General features: G+C 48.5%; 1 protein-coding gene across 3 annotated transcripts in view; it reads left to right on the top strand.

The window, feature by feature from the left end:
• Window positions 1-13,618, top strand: part of CRTC3 (CREB regulated transcription coactivator 3) — a 95,927-nt gene that overhangs the window by 71,758 nt on the left and 10,551 nt on the right. For all 3 annotated transcript variants that reach the window (XM_010841069.1, XM_010841068.1, XM_010841067.1), the window contains 5 exons: window positions 244-279; window positions 2,091-2,176; window positions 4,330-4,379; window positions 9,211-9,428; window positions 12,856-13,154. In XM_010841069.1, coding sequence (XP_010839371.1) covers window positions 244-279; window positions 2,091-2,176; window positions 4,330-4,379; window positions 9,211-9,428; window positions 12,856-13,154 — 689 coding nt within the window. The remainder of the gene's footprint in view (window positions 1-243; window positions 280-2,090; window positions 2,177-4,329; window positions 4,380-9,210; window positions 9,429-12,855; window positions 13,155-13,618) is intronic.

Raw genomic sequence — 13,618 nt, 5'->3', positions numbered from 1 at the left:
TCAGCTTTAGCATCATTCCTTCCAAAGAACACCCAGGACTGATCTCCTTTAGAATGGACTGGTTGGAAGTTAGTTCTATCAATTTTAAGTTTAGTATAAATGCTGATGCCATCTGAGTGAACATCACTATACCAAAATCGCCTCGGAATTTTCAAAATTCTATTTGAATCAGAAAGATTTACGAATTCATGAATAAATAAATGTGAAAGCACCGCATAATAGTGTTTTTTTCTTTCCCACTAGGTTTCTGTGATGGTGAGAATGACGCGCATGGGGAAGGTAATGATCTGATTTCACCTACCTGTGCTGAGTGGGATGCTGACTGTCGTGTACATAACCTCCTCTTAACGTCTGATCTAGTTAATACTCAAGTTTTCTGGACTTCCCAAAAACGCTGACAAGTGCTAACTGGTTTACTTTTCTGAGATGCTCTATAAAATTAAGGCCAGCCCTGATCAAAGCCACGAGAAGGGAAATGTGTGGTTAGACTACAAAGGCTCCTTGTCATCTGGGTCCCCATGGTCCCATAGTCACAAGGCTGTACAGGGGAGCAAAAGTTGTGATCACATGAGAATAGTGATGAGACACTTAAGCCATTGGTTGTTCCAATATCCTTCCTTCCTCAGCTGTCTTTCTCAGCTTGTTTAGAAAGTTTTGTGAGCCAGTAATCGAAAGATATAAATAATGTGAGGAAAATGCAAAGTGATTGCAAAGTGAAATTGCAAACCTTACAGAAGATAATGAGTTTCATAAAGCTGATTAATGTTGGGGATCTACTAAATGACTCTGGAAGCCATCGACAGATGAAGGCCTGACACAGCTCATTTATTAGTTCAGTACCAGGCACTGTTTTCTTTTCCCTAAAATTTTATAACCTGAAATTTAATTTTCATAATCTGAAAGTGAACAACTAAATTAGGTTTATACACCGCAGGGGTCAGGACTTACAGGGACTGTGATAAATGGGGCGCTTCCTGTGCCAGAGGTGCACATCTCTTTCGTCATCTTATGTACTCCTTTCTGGGAAGGCCATTTCAGGCCAGGAGTAAAATCATGAAAAGTTGAAACAGCAATAAATATCTAATCCGCTAGGACAGAAATAAAGCGATGGCTGCAAGGTTGTTTGCATTCCCCCAGTGAGTTCTTTGAAGAATTACAGCCAGTCTTGGGTATGAAGTGACAAAAAGCAATGAACTTCTCCAAGGAAACAATCCCCTTTACAGGGCTGTAGTCCATTCCAGCCATATTCTTGTGACCAGACTCTCATGAGGAGTAGCCTTAAGTCATCTCACGCAGCCCTTGTAACTTTTCCTGTCATCTGATGTTATCTTTCAGGGGCTTCCCTGGTGACTCAGATGGTAAAGAATCTACCTGAAATGCAGGAGACCTGGGTTAGATCCCTGGGGCAGGAAGATCCCCTGGAGAAGATTTCCTCATCTGGGTTCTCAACTCCTCTTTCTGCCCCACACCCAGCCCAGGACCAGGCATCTTCACTGCCACCTTGTCTTCCATGGAATATTCCTCTTCTCTCTTTGTTACCTTCCTCATTCCCTCTCTCCTGGGTTTTTGTGGGTCCCTCCTCATCCCTTTTCTTCCATCCTCTCCTCGCCAGGTTTGCAAGGCCCTCCCTGACCTGACCTTGACCTTCCCACCCTTCTCCTTTATATACTCAGTGGCTGTCCATCGCCTCCACTCTCTCTCAGCCTTCGTTCATATTGCTCTCTCTCTGGGGATGGCCGTTTCCTGTGTCCCTAAAAGGCTGCCCTCAGTGCCGAGCCCTAGAGACTGGGCTCTTCCTGATCCACCCAGAGCAGCACCTAGCCCTTCGACCTTTGGGGCCTTCCCCCATCCTCCTTCCAGACATGGGTATCCACACGCCACCCTTTCCCATGTGTAGGGTATGAAATCCTCAGGGGCTGAATTCACGTCTCACCCATGCATCCCCCACAGTAACACTCAAAACACCATCTGTAGTAGACAGTCAATATGTGTTAACTCAGCCGTTTTCACAGAGGTCATTTGTTGGGCCAGAGGTTGGGGTGCGGTGGGGGGCCTTCTAACACAGCGACTGTGCTTCTTCTCCCCTTCAGTGGTGTCTTTCCCTGGCCCGCTGAGGGAAGAGAACCTGCTGAACGTCCCCAAGCCACTCCCGAAGCAGCTGTGGGAGACCAAGGAGGTGGGTGGACAGCTGTGCTCGTTGTCACTGCATGTTTGCCCTTCAGAGATCAGCGTCAAGTCCCAGAGAGGATTTGGGGGAAAAAAGTAGAGCAGAAGTCTGGCGACAGAGATAGAAGAATATACTAGGGGATGATGGTTCAAATAAAACAAGCATAATTGTATCGATGGATTAGCACAACCATCTCTTAACTTTCTAGTTCTCATGTGAATTCCCTCTTTCAGAAAGACTGGTTGGTCCCTCCTGTCTCTTTCATATTATAGGAAGTGCTGAAACCCAGTTACAAGTCAGAGGCAGATGTTTCTGTTTTGTAGCCAACACCAGCTGCCAGTCACTAGCTTCTGTCCATAATGGCTGGTTCACCAGATAACTCCTTTCTTTAGTGAAACCCATTTGACCCGAGTCACCTGGAGGTCAGAAAGAAGTCTTCTGTTTAACAGTTTCTAAGACCTTTGAGTACTTGCCCCTGTCTCCACCATGGCTCCCTCTCTGTTAAGCCACCTGCTGTGGAAGAGAGGGGGGTCCCGTGGTACCCAAGTCAGGCTTTCTTCCATACGGAATCTGCCACCTCTGAAAGAAAACAACCCATCCACCCAGCCCTGAGCCAAAGGAAACCAAATGAACTTTCTGGACAACCTAATATATATATATATGCTAAAAAAATAATAATAATAAAAGAATGAACCTATTGACTCAACTCTTCTCCCAGAAACGAGCAATGGAGAACTGCAGGTCCGTAAGAGCTCAGTGGAATGAGGGGCACTCCCTGGTGGTTCAGTGCTGCGGCTGTTCGTGTTGTCTCGTGCTTAACCACTGCCGCCTGGGCAGGCTTTCTGTGGGCCAGTTTCTTCTGCCAGGTTTACCAAAGTTGTCGTTAGCATCAGGGTGGGCTGGAAAGGTCTTTTGTAAAAGCAAGATGTTTTGACATTCTGTCTTTTGGGGGGAAAGAGATGTAAAAATTCACATACTTAGACACAGGAGAAGCCCACTGTCCTTTTCCACAGGAGGTGCCAGTGGTTTTGGAGGCCTTCGTCAGAGGACAGCTATCTTCCCCACAGAGGGGTCAGTGGCAGCCAGTCTCCTCTGAGCACCGGGAAGAAGTACTCTCTATAGAAAGAGGTGTTCATCTCTATTAGTTCTTTTTTTCCTCTGCTGTGCCACATGGCTTGCAGGATCTTGCAGGATCTTAGTTCCCTGACCAGGGATTGAACTCAGGACCAAGGCAATGAAAGCGCTGAGTCCTAAGTGTTGGACTGCCAGGGAATTCCCCTCATCTCCCTTAGCTGTTACAGATTTACACTTCTCCATAAATCACTTCAGTGAGAAGAGACGAGTCAATAGGTTGATTCTTTTTTTTTTTTTTTTTCCTTAAGCATGTATTAGGTTGACCAAAAAGTTCGTTTGGTTTCCTGTAACATCTTAGGAAAAAAACCCAAACAAGCTTTTTGGCCAACCCAGTGTATATTGAGCACCTGTTGCCAGACATTGAGGTGCAGGGATGGGACAATAAATAAAATGAAAATACCCTCCAGGGGCATCCCTGGTGGTCCAGTGGCTGAGACTCCCCGCTCCCAGTGCAGGGCACCCCTGACTTCCCTCCCTGGTCAGGGAACTGGGTCCCACATGCCGCAACTAGAAGGTCCCCCGTGCCACGGCTAGGATTGAGGAGCCCGGGAGCCGCAACTAAGACCCAGCGCTGCCAGATGAAGTGAATTTTAAAAGGCAAGGAAGAAAAAAAGAAATCCCCCCAACTTAGATTTTAGTTGAAATATTTCTTTTCTTCAGATGTTAATTTCCTCTTTCTTCACTCTGGTTTATGTCTCTTTTTTCTTCTGTTCCTCCGAGGCTCGTTAAAAAATGAATGTCTATTTAAAAGCTCTACGGGAAGCATATTGGCCTTCTATAAGCAAATAATTCATTTAGAAGAGAATCATCTAGAAGCATCAAATTAAGAAAATTTATTAGTATCTTGCCTCCCTTATGCCTGGAAAAGTCTAGTCAAAACTTAAACGGCTGCTTTGTGAGGATGCTGTTTCTATATGCTGGCTCTCCACTTGACTGACTGGAGCCCCAGGATACCTGCAATGACAGTTTTTAAAATCTTGAATCTGGCTTTACAGTGAGTAAGCCCGGCTTCCTATGTCTCTCCCCAGATCCAGTCCCTGTCTGGGCGCCCTCGGTCCTGTGATGTGGGAGGTGGCAGGTAAGAGAGGTTCTTTCAGTTCTTGTTTCAGGGCCGTCCTGAGGGTTTTACCAAAAGGAATGTCTCGCTGCTTCATCAGAGAACACTGAGAAATTTCACTCATTACATGAGTTGAAAGTCAACTGAATTTTCACAAAAACAACAGCTCTTTTTTGGTATGCTCATATTTCATTTGTTCAAAGTAATTATATGACATAACTGCAAAAGTAAAACTGCCATAAATATGTTTGAGAATGACATCACCGACTCTGGGTAAACAAACAGCCCCACTGGAGGAAGCCAGGGCCTGCAGGCGTTGAGGGAGCCCGCCAGCCTCGCGCCTTTGGAATCCGCGGGCCGCTGGCAGCTTGGTGAGCCAGAAGTTGCCTAAGAGAGTTTGCACAAATATACTGAATGCCACAAAACCATGAACCTCAAAGGGATAGATTTTGTGTTATGTACATTTTATTTTTACCACATTTTTTTAAACTAATGGAAGATGATTAAATAGGAAAACTTGTGATATTAAAAGGAGTTTCTGTGGAACAGCTAATTAATGTATTCAGAAGTATACAACTTCACTCCCTGAAAAATGTGAGAGACAGCTTTCAAAAAAAAAATATGTGTAGTACTAAAAGATTAAAACGTTCCTGAGGAGATGGGACCAAGGAAGAACGTGGAGACAACAGAGGTGATGAGGCCCACACACTGACAGACCCATGAAGGTGCACTCACCGAGTGACATGAGGAGGGCCCTCTCTCGGGGTCTTCGCAGAGAGGACTGAGCCCTGGGGTGCACGGTGGGGTCCTGAGAGCATGGGGGGCAGGGAGGGGGCCCAGTGACCCTCAGGGCTGCCCCCCAGGCTTGGAACAAAAACCTCGGAACGGCAGCTCTTTCCAAAGCCAAACCATGTGGTTTGAAAGCTGGCCTCTTGCATGACCTAGCTGAGCGCAGGTGCACTTTCTAGATGGTCTGACGGTCTGCAGAGGAACTCATGCTGTAGTACCTCAGGCCGTCCTTCTTTCTCACCTCCCCTGTTGTCTAACAGCACTGAGTTCAGGGCCCACCCTCTTGAGCAATGGCAGCTCAGGCATTCTTTTCAGCTAGTTAAATATAAACCCATGCAGTGAACAGCCCACTGAGCTGAGATCAGGGTTGACCTCTTGAGAAAGTCAGAATGCCCTCTAGGAGGCCCACTGGGTGAGACCAGCACACCTAGGGGTATAGGTCATCCCCACAGTGAGGGCTGAAGATTCTTCTCAAGAATTCGTTTTGGCTCAATCCTCAGGCAGATGGGTGATCGAGGCCCCACAGGCCTAAATTACAGAAGGGGCTGTGTACTTTCAACTCCTCATCCCCGCCCCCGAGAGCTTTGAAACCAGGGTTCCTTAGGTGACAAAACTTGCTTTCCTGCTCTTACACTAGGTGTAGGATTCTGTCCCGTGACTCCTGTTCATCTGGTGTTTATTGACCCCCCTACTCCTAGGCACTGAAGCAGAGCAGTGAACAAAACAGAACAGGTCCCTGCTCTCAACGAGCTGAGGCTCCTGTGGAGCAAAGTAGGCGAAAACAATCAAGCCAATGAATACACGTCATGTATTGTTAAACCCAGTGAGGAAAAAGAAAACCGAGTAAGGAGAAAGGCGACCACAGATGTCTGCAGGAGCCTCTCTCATATGATGAACTGTGACCAGAGTCCAGGATGCAGTGCAGGGAAGGGCAGAGGGAACAGCAGGCACGCGCCTGCAGAGCATGGAGGCAGGTGCAGCCTGACCCGGAGTCAGGCTGGACTCGTCAGAGAGTTCTGAACTAGGGAGTACGTCATCTGCCTTAATAGCGGATCCAGGAGGTGGTTCTAGCAGCTGTATATGGAAAGTTACAGTGTATATTCCTCTCAAGCAGAGGGAAGGTACTTTGAATGTCAGTGACAACCTGGGTTGTGTTTGTCACGGCTACCTTCTCCATCCCTGCTCTGTGCTACCAGACGCTGTTTCTGCCTTCGCCTTGCCTCCCTCCCTCTGAGCACCCAGTCAGAGAGCCCATTGCCCTCATAGCGAGCAGCTCTGCATTTTCAAGTTTATTTCCTAGTCCTTGGCCCTAACACTGCAACCAGCTGTCTGGAAGACAAAGTATCCCATTCAGCTTTTCTACAGTCTAAATCATCCTCCTTCCTCACCCCAGAAGGACCCCTTTCCTACTTCCCCTTCTCTCTTCAAGCCTCCACAGTGATCCCAGTCCTACTTCACCAAGAAAAGAGAAGCGGCAGGAATGAACACCCAGCTTCCCTCCCGCCCCTCACTCCATGCCTCCCAGCCCCACGTGCCATCCTTCCTGGTTTCTAGTCCCAGGGACCCATCTGTTCACGCCCGATAGCTTTACCCATGTCCTTGGCCCTTCCAGAGGACTCTCTCCTGCTTATCCTTCCCGCTTCTGTGTTTTCTACCTTTCCCTGTCTACTAGGTCTTCTCTCTGCATTAATCACAGTTAAGGATTCTGCACCGAAAAGTACTATCTGACCTTGCGTTCCCTTCTAGTTCCCTCCTTCTCAGCCACACTTCCAGACTTCTCAGCCACACTTTCTGAAAGGCTTTCCCCTCGAGGCTCCCTTACTGCTTTGTCTGTTCCTCGGCCCACGGTGGCCTGGCTCCCTCCCACACTGTTCTGACAGAACGTTCCTCGAGAGACATCCCATGACACATTACCGAAGCTCAGCATCTACAGCAGAAGTCCTCCTCTTACCCACACCACCTACCCTGTCCCCAGTCTACTCATGTGCTTCCCTGTTCCCGTCCTGGCGGGGGTGGTTCCATCCATCCCTGTGCCAGAAAATCAGGAGTCGCCCTTGAGCACTTCCTTAAACACCTCCAGAATTTCTCCCTATCTCTCCGCCTCCACGCTCTCATTATGTCTTGTTGACTGCTCAGCAGCAGCATAACTCACCTCTTTGCCTCCAGGCCCCGCTTCTTACACCCTCCCCCAAGTCTGGCCTAAGGATGAGTGTGTCTTTCCGCGCTCTGCACCTTCCCTTGGCTTCTTGTCATCAGTTTAAGCCTCATGTACTTTCTGCCCCCTCCTCCAGGCCCATCTCCTGTCACATCCCCCCCTCCTAAACTTGACCTTCCTGATACTCCAGATACTGCTTTGTCCAAGTCTCCTGAGGCCCTGATGCCAGTGGGCCGCACCCGGAAGGTGCTCCGCTGTGTGTGCTGTGCTGAGTCAAGGGCCCTCAGTTGCATTCACCATCTTCCTCCTATCCTGGCTGAGGGCACCTCCTCCAGCCACTCTCCTCCTCTTCACCCCCTCTGTTCTTTTCCTACATCAGATGTGGACCGCACAGTTCCTTCTAACCGGTTCTCCCCAGTAAGGAATCCTCCACACCACAACTACAGGGGCCTCTCTAAACTGTGGTTCTCCATTTCACACCTGGGCTCCCTGTCTCCTGCCATCACTGATCCACACTCTCCAGAACAGCCTCTCATCACGCCCTTGTTTCCTCCCTCGCCCGCTCATCTGCCCCCACTTCCACACTCTGCCCGGCGCCCTGGCCATGCCATGCTGCCGGCTGTTCCATGAGCACAGGGTCACACGATTCGCAAGACCCTCCCTCCCCAACCATCCCCACAACCACGACTCCTGCTTCTGCGTTCCCAGTGACACTTGTATCAGTCCTGGACCAGCGAGCTTCCTGCCATACTGCAATCGCTTGCCTTACCTGTCTGTCTCCAGCCTGTCTGTGAACTCTAAGAGCAGTGCCCCTCCAGCCATGGGCTCAGCGGCCCCTCCCCGGGCCCACACTTCAGAGGGCTCCACTCCTGTGACGTAAGGAGTCCAAGGGGCTAAGAGGATGCAGGGAGCGGCCAGACCTGGGTCCCCAGGCTGGGGAAGACACAGGCCTGGTCTGCAGTGCATGACAGGACTGGGGAGGTAAGCAGTGGACTGTGGGCTGGGGCTGCCTCTCTGCATGTTCCAGCACAGAGCTCCAAGGAGTGGGAGAATTCCAAACTTTAATCTGGCCTTCCAGGCTATTATAAAGGTACAATCTGTCAAGACGGAAACATAGAAGATAATTCATTTAAAGATTTATTGATTTGATTTATAACTTTAAAAGATTTAAACAGTTGGCCTGCGGGGCCCCCAACTGTACTCCTGCTCAAACTGCACACGCTCTGCTCATTCATCATCCTCCCAGCAGCACTCGGCCTGGTGCCTGGGCTCAGAGCAGCCGCGCCACCAATCCTGACAAAGGGACGGTCACATCTCTTTCTCACTTGAAAGTTTATGGAAACTGTTAATGGAAAAAGTATACTTTGGAAGGTATCTGGCTGATACAGGAGATTCTTTTTTTGGGCGGGGGGGGGGAAGGAAAGATAATTTAGAAATGTAACCAAAAGAATAAATGCAGAGCAGCGTCTCATATCTTACACAGTGCTTGACAATTTTCAAAGTACTTTTGCATCAATAATCTAACCTTCTGTACAGTGAAGTAAACCAGCTATATGTGTATCCCCTCCCTCCTGGACGTCCTTGTACAGTACAGAGTAACGCAACATTGTAAACCAGTTGCACTCCCCCCAAAAAAAAATGCTGACAAAGGAAAACAGTAAAAGCACATGCACGCAACTAATCTTGTCTTAGAAAAGATTCCTGCAATGCGGGCATAGATGACATCTTTAGTCTAGCATTACAGGTGAGCAGATCACACTCTCAGAACGAGGAGGAGGCAGTCTCCACGAGGACTTGGATCTTTGGTACCCACAGCTTTTATTGAACAAGGAAAGGTATCATACACATCCTATTCCCCAGCAGCCAAATGCATTTTAGAAAGTAATACTTAACCTTTCTATTTTTCAGCACTTTCCCACACAATGGTCAAAACATGGGCCTCTCCCCCTTCCTGGGAACCCTGAACACTGGGGGGTCATTGCCAGATCTAACCAACCTTCACTACTCGGCACCACTGCCAGCCTCCCTGGACACCGGTGACCACCTCTTTGGGAGTATGAGTGTGGGGAACAGCGTGGGCAACCTTCCCGCTGCCATGACTCACCTCGGCATCAGAGGTTCTTCTGGTAAGTGGTCCCCGCTCCATCGGGCCCATGCCTGTGTCCCTTGGTGGCTCAGCCATTGGTGGTCCCTGGCCAGGTGGCATGTTAGTAAATCGTAGAGTGAGGATGACTGTGTCTGAGTTAGAGATAATAGCCCATTGGGCTTCCCAGGTGGCCCTGGTGGTAAAGAATCCACCTGCCAATACAGGAGATGCAAGAGAAGTGAGTTCAATCTCTGGGTTGGGAAAATCCCCTGGAGTAGGGAATGGCAACCCACTCCAGTATTCTTGCCTGGGGATAGAGGATCCTGGTGGTCTACAGTCCATGGAGTCACAAAGAGTCGGACACAACTGAGTGACTGAGCACGCATGCACACCACCCACTAGCTCATATACCTCTCAACTCTGCTGACATTTCACTTAGGTGGTTCTCTTTCTGCTGAGTTTGATGAGCTCTGGGGCAGCTCAGTGAAACCTCATTCTTTTTTGTTGTTGTTCTATTTTCTTTTGGGTGGGGGTAGGGGCAGAGTTGACCGCACCTCACGGCATATGGGATCTTAGCCCCCTGCATTAGGAGCATGGAGTCTTAACCACTGGACTACCAGGAAAGTCCAAAACCTCATTCTTCCTTGTCTTCTCCAGCCCACGTGCCCCAGGGACTTGGAGAATAAGATTTGAGAGTCAAGAAATAAGTGTCCATTCTCTTCTGTGTTAGCTGTGGTCCTTTATCAACATATGATGATATTTAATAATTACAGATATCTCTCTAGATTCCTCCAACTTCCCAATAGATTGCAAAAGAGAATATTTTGAATTTTAGAAAATTGTGGGTACAAGCAAAATATCTATCCTTAATAGATATGTATATTAAGTATAAATCTGCCATAGTTCAAAACTACTGGATCAGATTTTCAGAAGTGCTTAAAGGTGCTTTAGCTTTACTAAAAAGCTTCTCATGAAGTGACTTGGCTGTTACCATAGGAGTTTGAGTCCCTGCCGCTCAGACCACATGTTGAAACATGACTGCATTTGCTTGAACCCTGACAGACACTCTTGTCAATGTCTGGGGCAGGTAGTATAGCCTCCGGCCACAAGGGTCCTAAGAATGGTGGCATAGCCTGTCTCCTTTAGAAAGATCCCCAGCAATGGTCTGTCAGTGGGGAAAGTGCTTGCTCTTTCCGCTCTGGGTTCAGTAAGACTTGTCTATGCAAATCTGAACTCACCACTCAAACGAGGGTGGGCCGCTTCATCATGGTCCCCTGGAAGTTTCTCTGTTGATTATAGTGATGCTGCCATTATGCTATTAATACTTAATTTTAGGTTTGAAGAATTGACTTCAGAGACCACCCCTATTTTGGGGTCTCTGGGAGTCTTTGGGGTCTCTAGGGTCTTTGAGTTATCCTGCTGCTTTACTTATGTGACCTTGGTGACGTCTCTGAACAAGGTCACCCGAGGTCACGTGAGTCCAGCAGCTTTGGCACTTAGCCCCCTTGGGTCCTGGGGAAGCTGGCGTTCTCCAGAACAGCCTTGGACGCTGCTTCAGCTGAAAATCCTGTGTTTAATTGCTGGCTGTTATTTTCCTCAAACAAGCATTGTATTATTGAGGATATGTCACAACCAGTGCTTAAGTTTTTAGAGTTTCTATGCACTCCTTAAAAATGCATGGTATGAAAGATTGCATATATATTTTTTAAGATGTGTGTGCTTTCTTTCTGAATGACTGAGTTTTTAAAAAATGTCTAAATTCATATCTTTAGCTCTAATTTTCATTCTTATTTGAGCCAGCCACATCTCTGACTTTTCCATGGTGAGTTAGGTAGGGGGACAACCACTTAGAGTTTTGTCAGAGACATCTTTCCTACCTTTTCAAAATCAATTGTGTTGGGGTGTGTGTGTGTTAGTGCTCAATCATGTCCAACTCTTTGCTACCCTGTGGACTGTAGCCCATTAGGCTCCTCTCTCCATGGAATTCTCCAGGCAAGAATACTGGAGTGAGTTGCCATGCCCTCCTCCAGGGGACCTTCCCAACCCAGGTATTGAACCTGAGTTCTGCATTGCAGGCAGATTCTTTACCATCTGAGCCACCAGGGAAGTCCTCAGAATCACTTGCTGGCTAAAAATCCTTTGTCATTTATGCATTCCATAATTTTCATCTAATACTTAACTTTTTATCGATGTGGAACAACACAGACTTCTGCTCGCCCCAGCCGTGGGCACAAGAATGTGGGCTGGGCTCTGAAACACAGGGTCGCCCACGGAGATGCACTGCAGGGCCAGCATTCATTCATGGAATGAAGGCACTCTGCCAGGCCTTGGGCCAGGTGCCAAAGAGCCAGCAGGGCAGAGAACAGGCTCCCTGGGCTCCTGGAGCTTGTGTCCTTGCAGCGTGTGTTATGGAAATGCCTTTCCCAAACTCTCTTGCTCTGGCTAAAATTCACTCCCCTCCCCTTAAAAGAAAGCACCAACAAGGGTGTCCTTTTCCCCACACTGGAGGAGACAGTGATGAACCGCTTTTCAGGAGCCAGAAAAACAAAGAGAAAGGAAGCCCTGGTAGAGGGTCCCTTCCTGTGACTTGGTGCTGGGCTCAGGGTGTTTAAAGAGCCCCCCGAGGCAGCCTGCCCCCCACATCGAGAGCCATGACACCCAGTGAAGGCAACCGAGGGTCCTGGCTGGTTGCCAGGGACAAGGCACTGGGGGCCCTGAACATAATGGATTGTCCGGCCTTGGGATCTGTTCTTGGACTGGAGCGGAGGGACTGAACATTCGCCTCTGCTGCCGCCTGCACCAGTTCTTGCTCTCCCGGGATGGTTTACATGATCTAATTCTCGAGAAAAATCTGTTCTCATCCTTTTTTAAGAAGCTTTTTATTTTGTACTGGGGTAGAGCCGATTAACAATGTTGTGTGATAGTTTCAGATGAACAGCAAAGATACTCAGCCATACATATACATGTATCCACTGTCCCCCAAACTCCCCTCCCATCAAGGCCACCACGTAACACTGAGCAGAGTTCCCCGTGCTGTACAGTAGGTCCTTGTCGAAACCGTTCGCATCAGAATGGCGTCGTCCCTCTTAGTCTGAGTGCCTCTTCTCCTTGCCCTTGATACCACTTTTTTTCCCTTTGGCTTAAACAGCAAACATTTATTTCTCACAGTTCCAGAAGTTTGGCAATCCAAGATTAATGTGTCTGTGCAGAGCCCACTTCCTGGTTCATAGGTTCCTATATATATATATTTTTTTTTTTAGTCGGACTATAAGTGCTTTACAGCATTCTGTTTGTTTCTGCTGTACAACCTTGGTACCTTTTCCAGCAGGAGAGTTGCCTGGAGCTCCTTCTCACACAAAATCATCATCAAGTACAAATAGGAAATTGAGTTTTTTCTTTACTGTTTGGGAAACAGAAGATTTGGTCGGTAACTACGAGGTGTACATTGCAAACGTTCTGTCTTCCAGGTCTCCAGAGTTCTCGGAGCAACCCCTCCATCCAGGCCACGCTCAACAAGACAGTTCTCTCCTCCTCCCTGAACAGCCGCCCAGAGGCCTCCGCTCCCAGCGCCTCTGCCCTCCACCCTTCACTCCGCCTCTTCTCCCTCAGCAACCCATCCCTTTCCACCACCAGCCTGAGCGGCCCACCCCGGCGCAGGCAGCCACCCGTCAGCCCCCTCACGCTGTCCCCCGGCCCTGAAGCACATCAAGGTTTCAGCCGGCAGCTCTCTTCAACCAGCCCCTTGCATCCATATCCTGCCTCACAGGTAAAAAGCAAGTGAACTAACAGTGAAACAGACTGAAGCAGATGGGAACTGGACTAGGTCCTCACTCTAAGTGCGGTTCACGAGGCCTCAGATGCAGTCAGTTCTCACTTCTGTGCGAAATCAAATCATTCCTAATGCACTAATCGTTTTCTAAGAGCAGAGCTATTGTGTCGATTTGTCGTTGTTTAGTCACTTAGTCGTGTCCGACTCTTCTGTGATACCATGGACTGTAGCCCCGAAGGCTCCTCTGTCCGTGGGATTCTCCAGGCAAAGATACTGCAGTGGGTTGCCATTTCCTACTCCAGAGGATCTTCCCGACCAACCGATCAAACCCATATCTCCTGCATTGGCAGGTGGATTCTTTACCTCTGAGCCACCAGGGAGGCTCATGTGTTGATTACTCTTAAGCAGACACTGAACAGTTTGGGGTACTCTCAGGAAGTTGGAATTGGAGGAAAGGGTCA

Source organism: Bison bison, unplaced genomic scaffold (assembly GCF_000754665.1).
Source record: "Bison bison bison isolate TAMUID 2011002044 unplaced genomic scaffold, Bison_UMD1.0 scf7180017864155, whole genome shotgun sequence".
Taxonomy (NCBI): domain Eukaryota; kingdom Metazoa; phylum Chordata; class Mammalia; order Artiodactyla; family Bovidae; genus Bison; species Bison bison.
The sequence above is the reverse complement of the archived record's forward strand: the minus strand, read 5'-3'. Positions and strand labels throughout refer to the sequence as shown.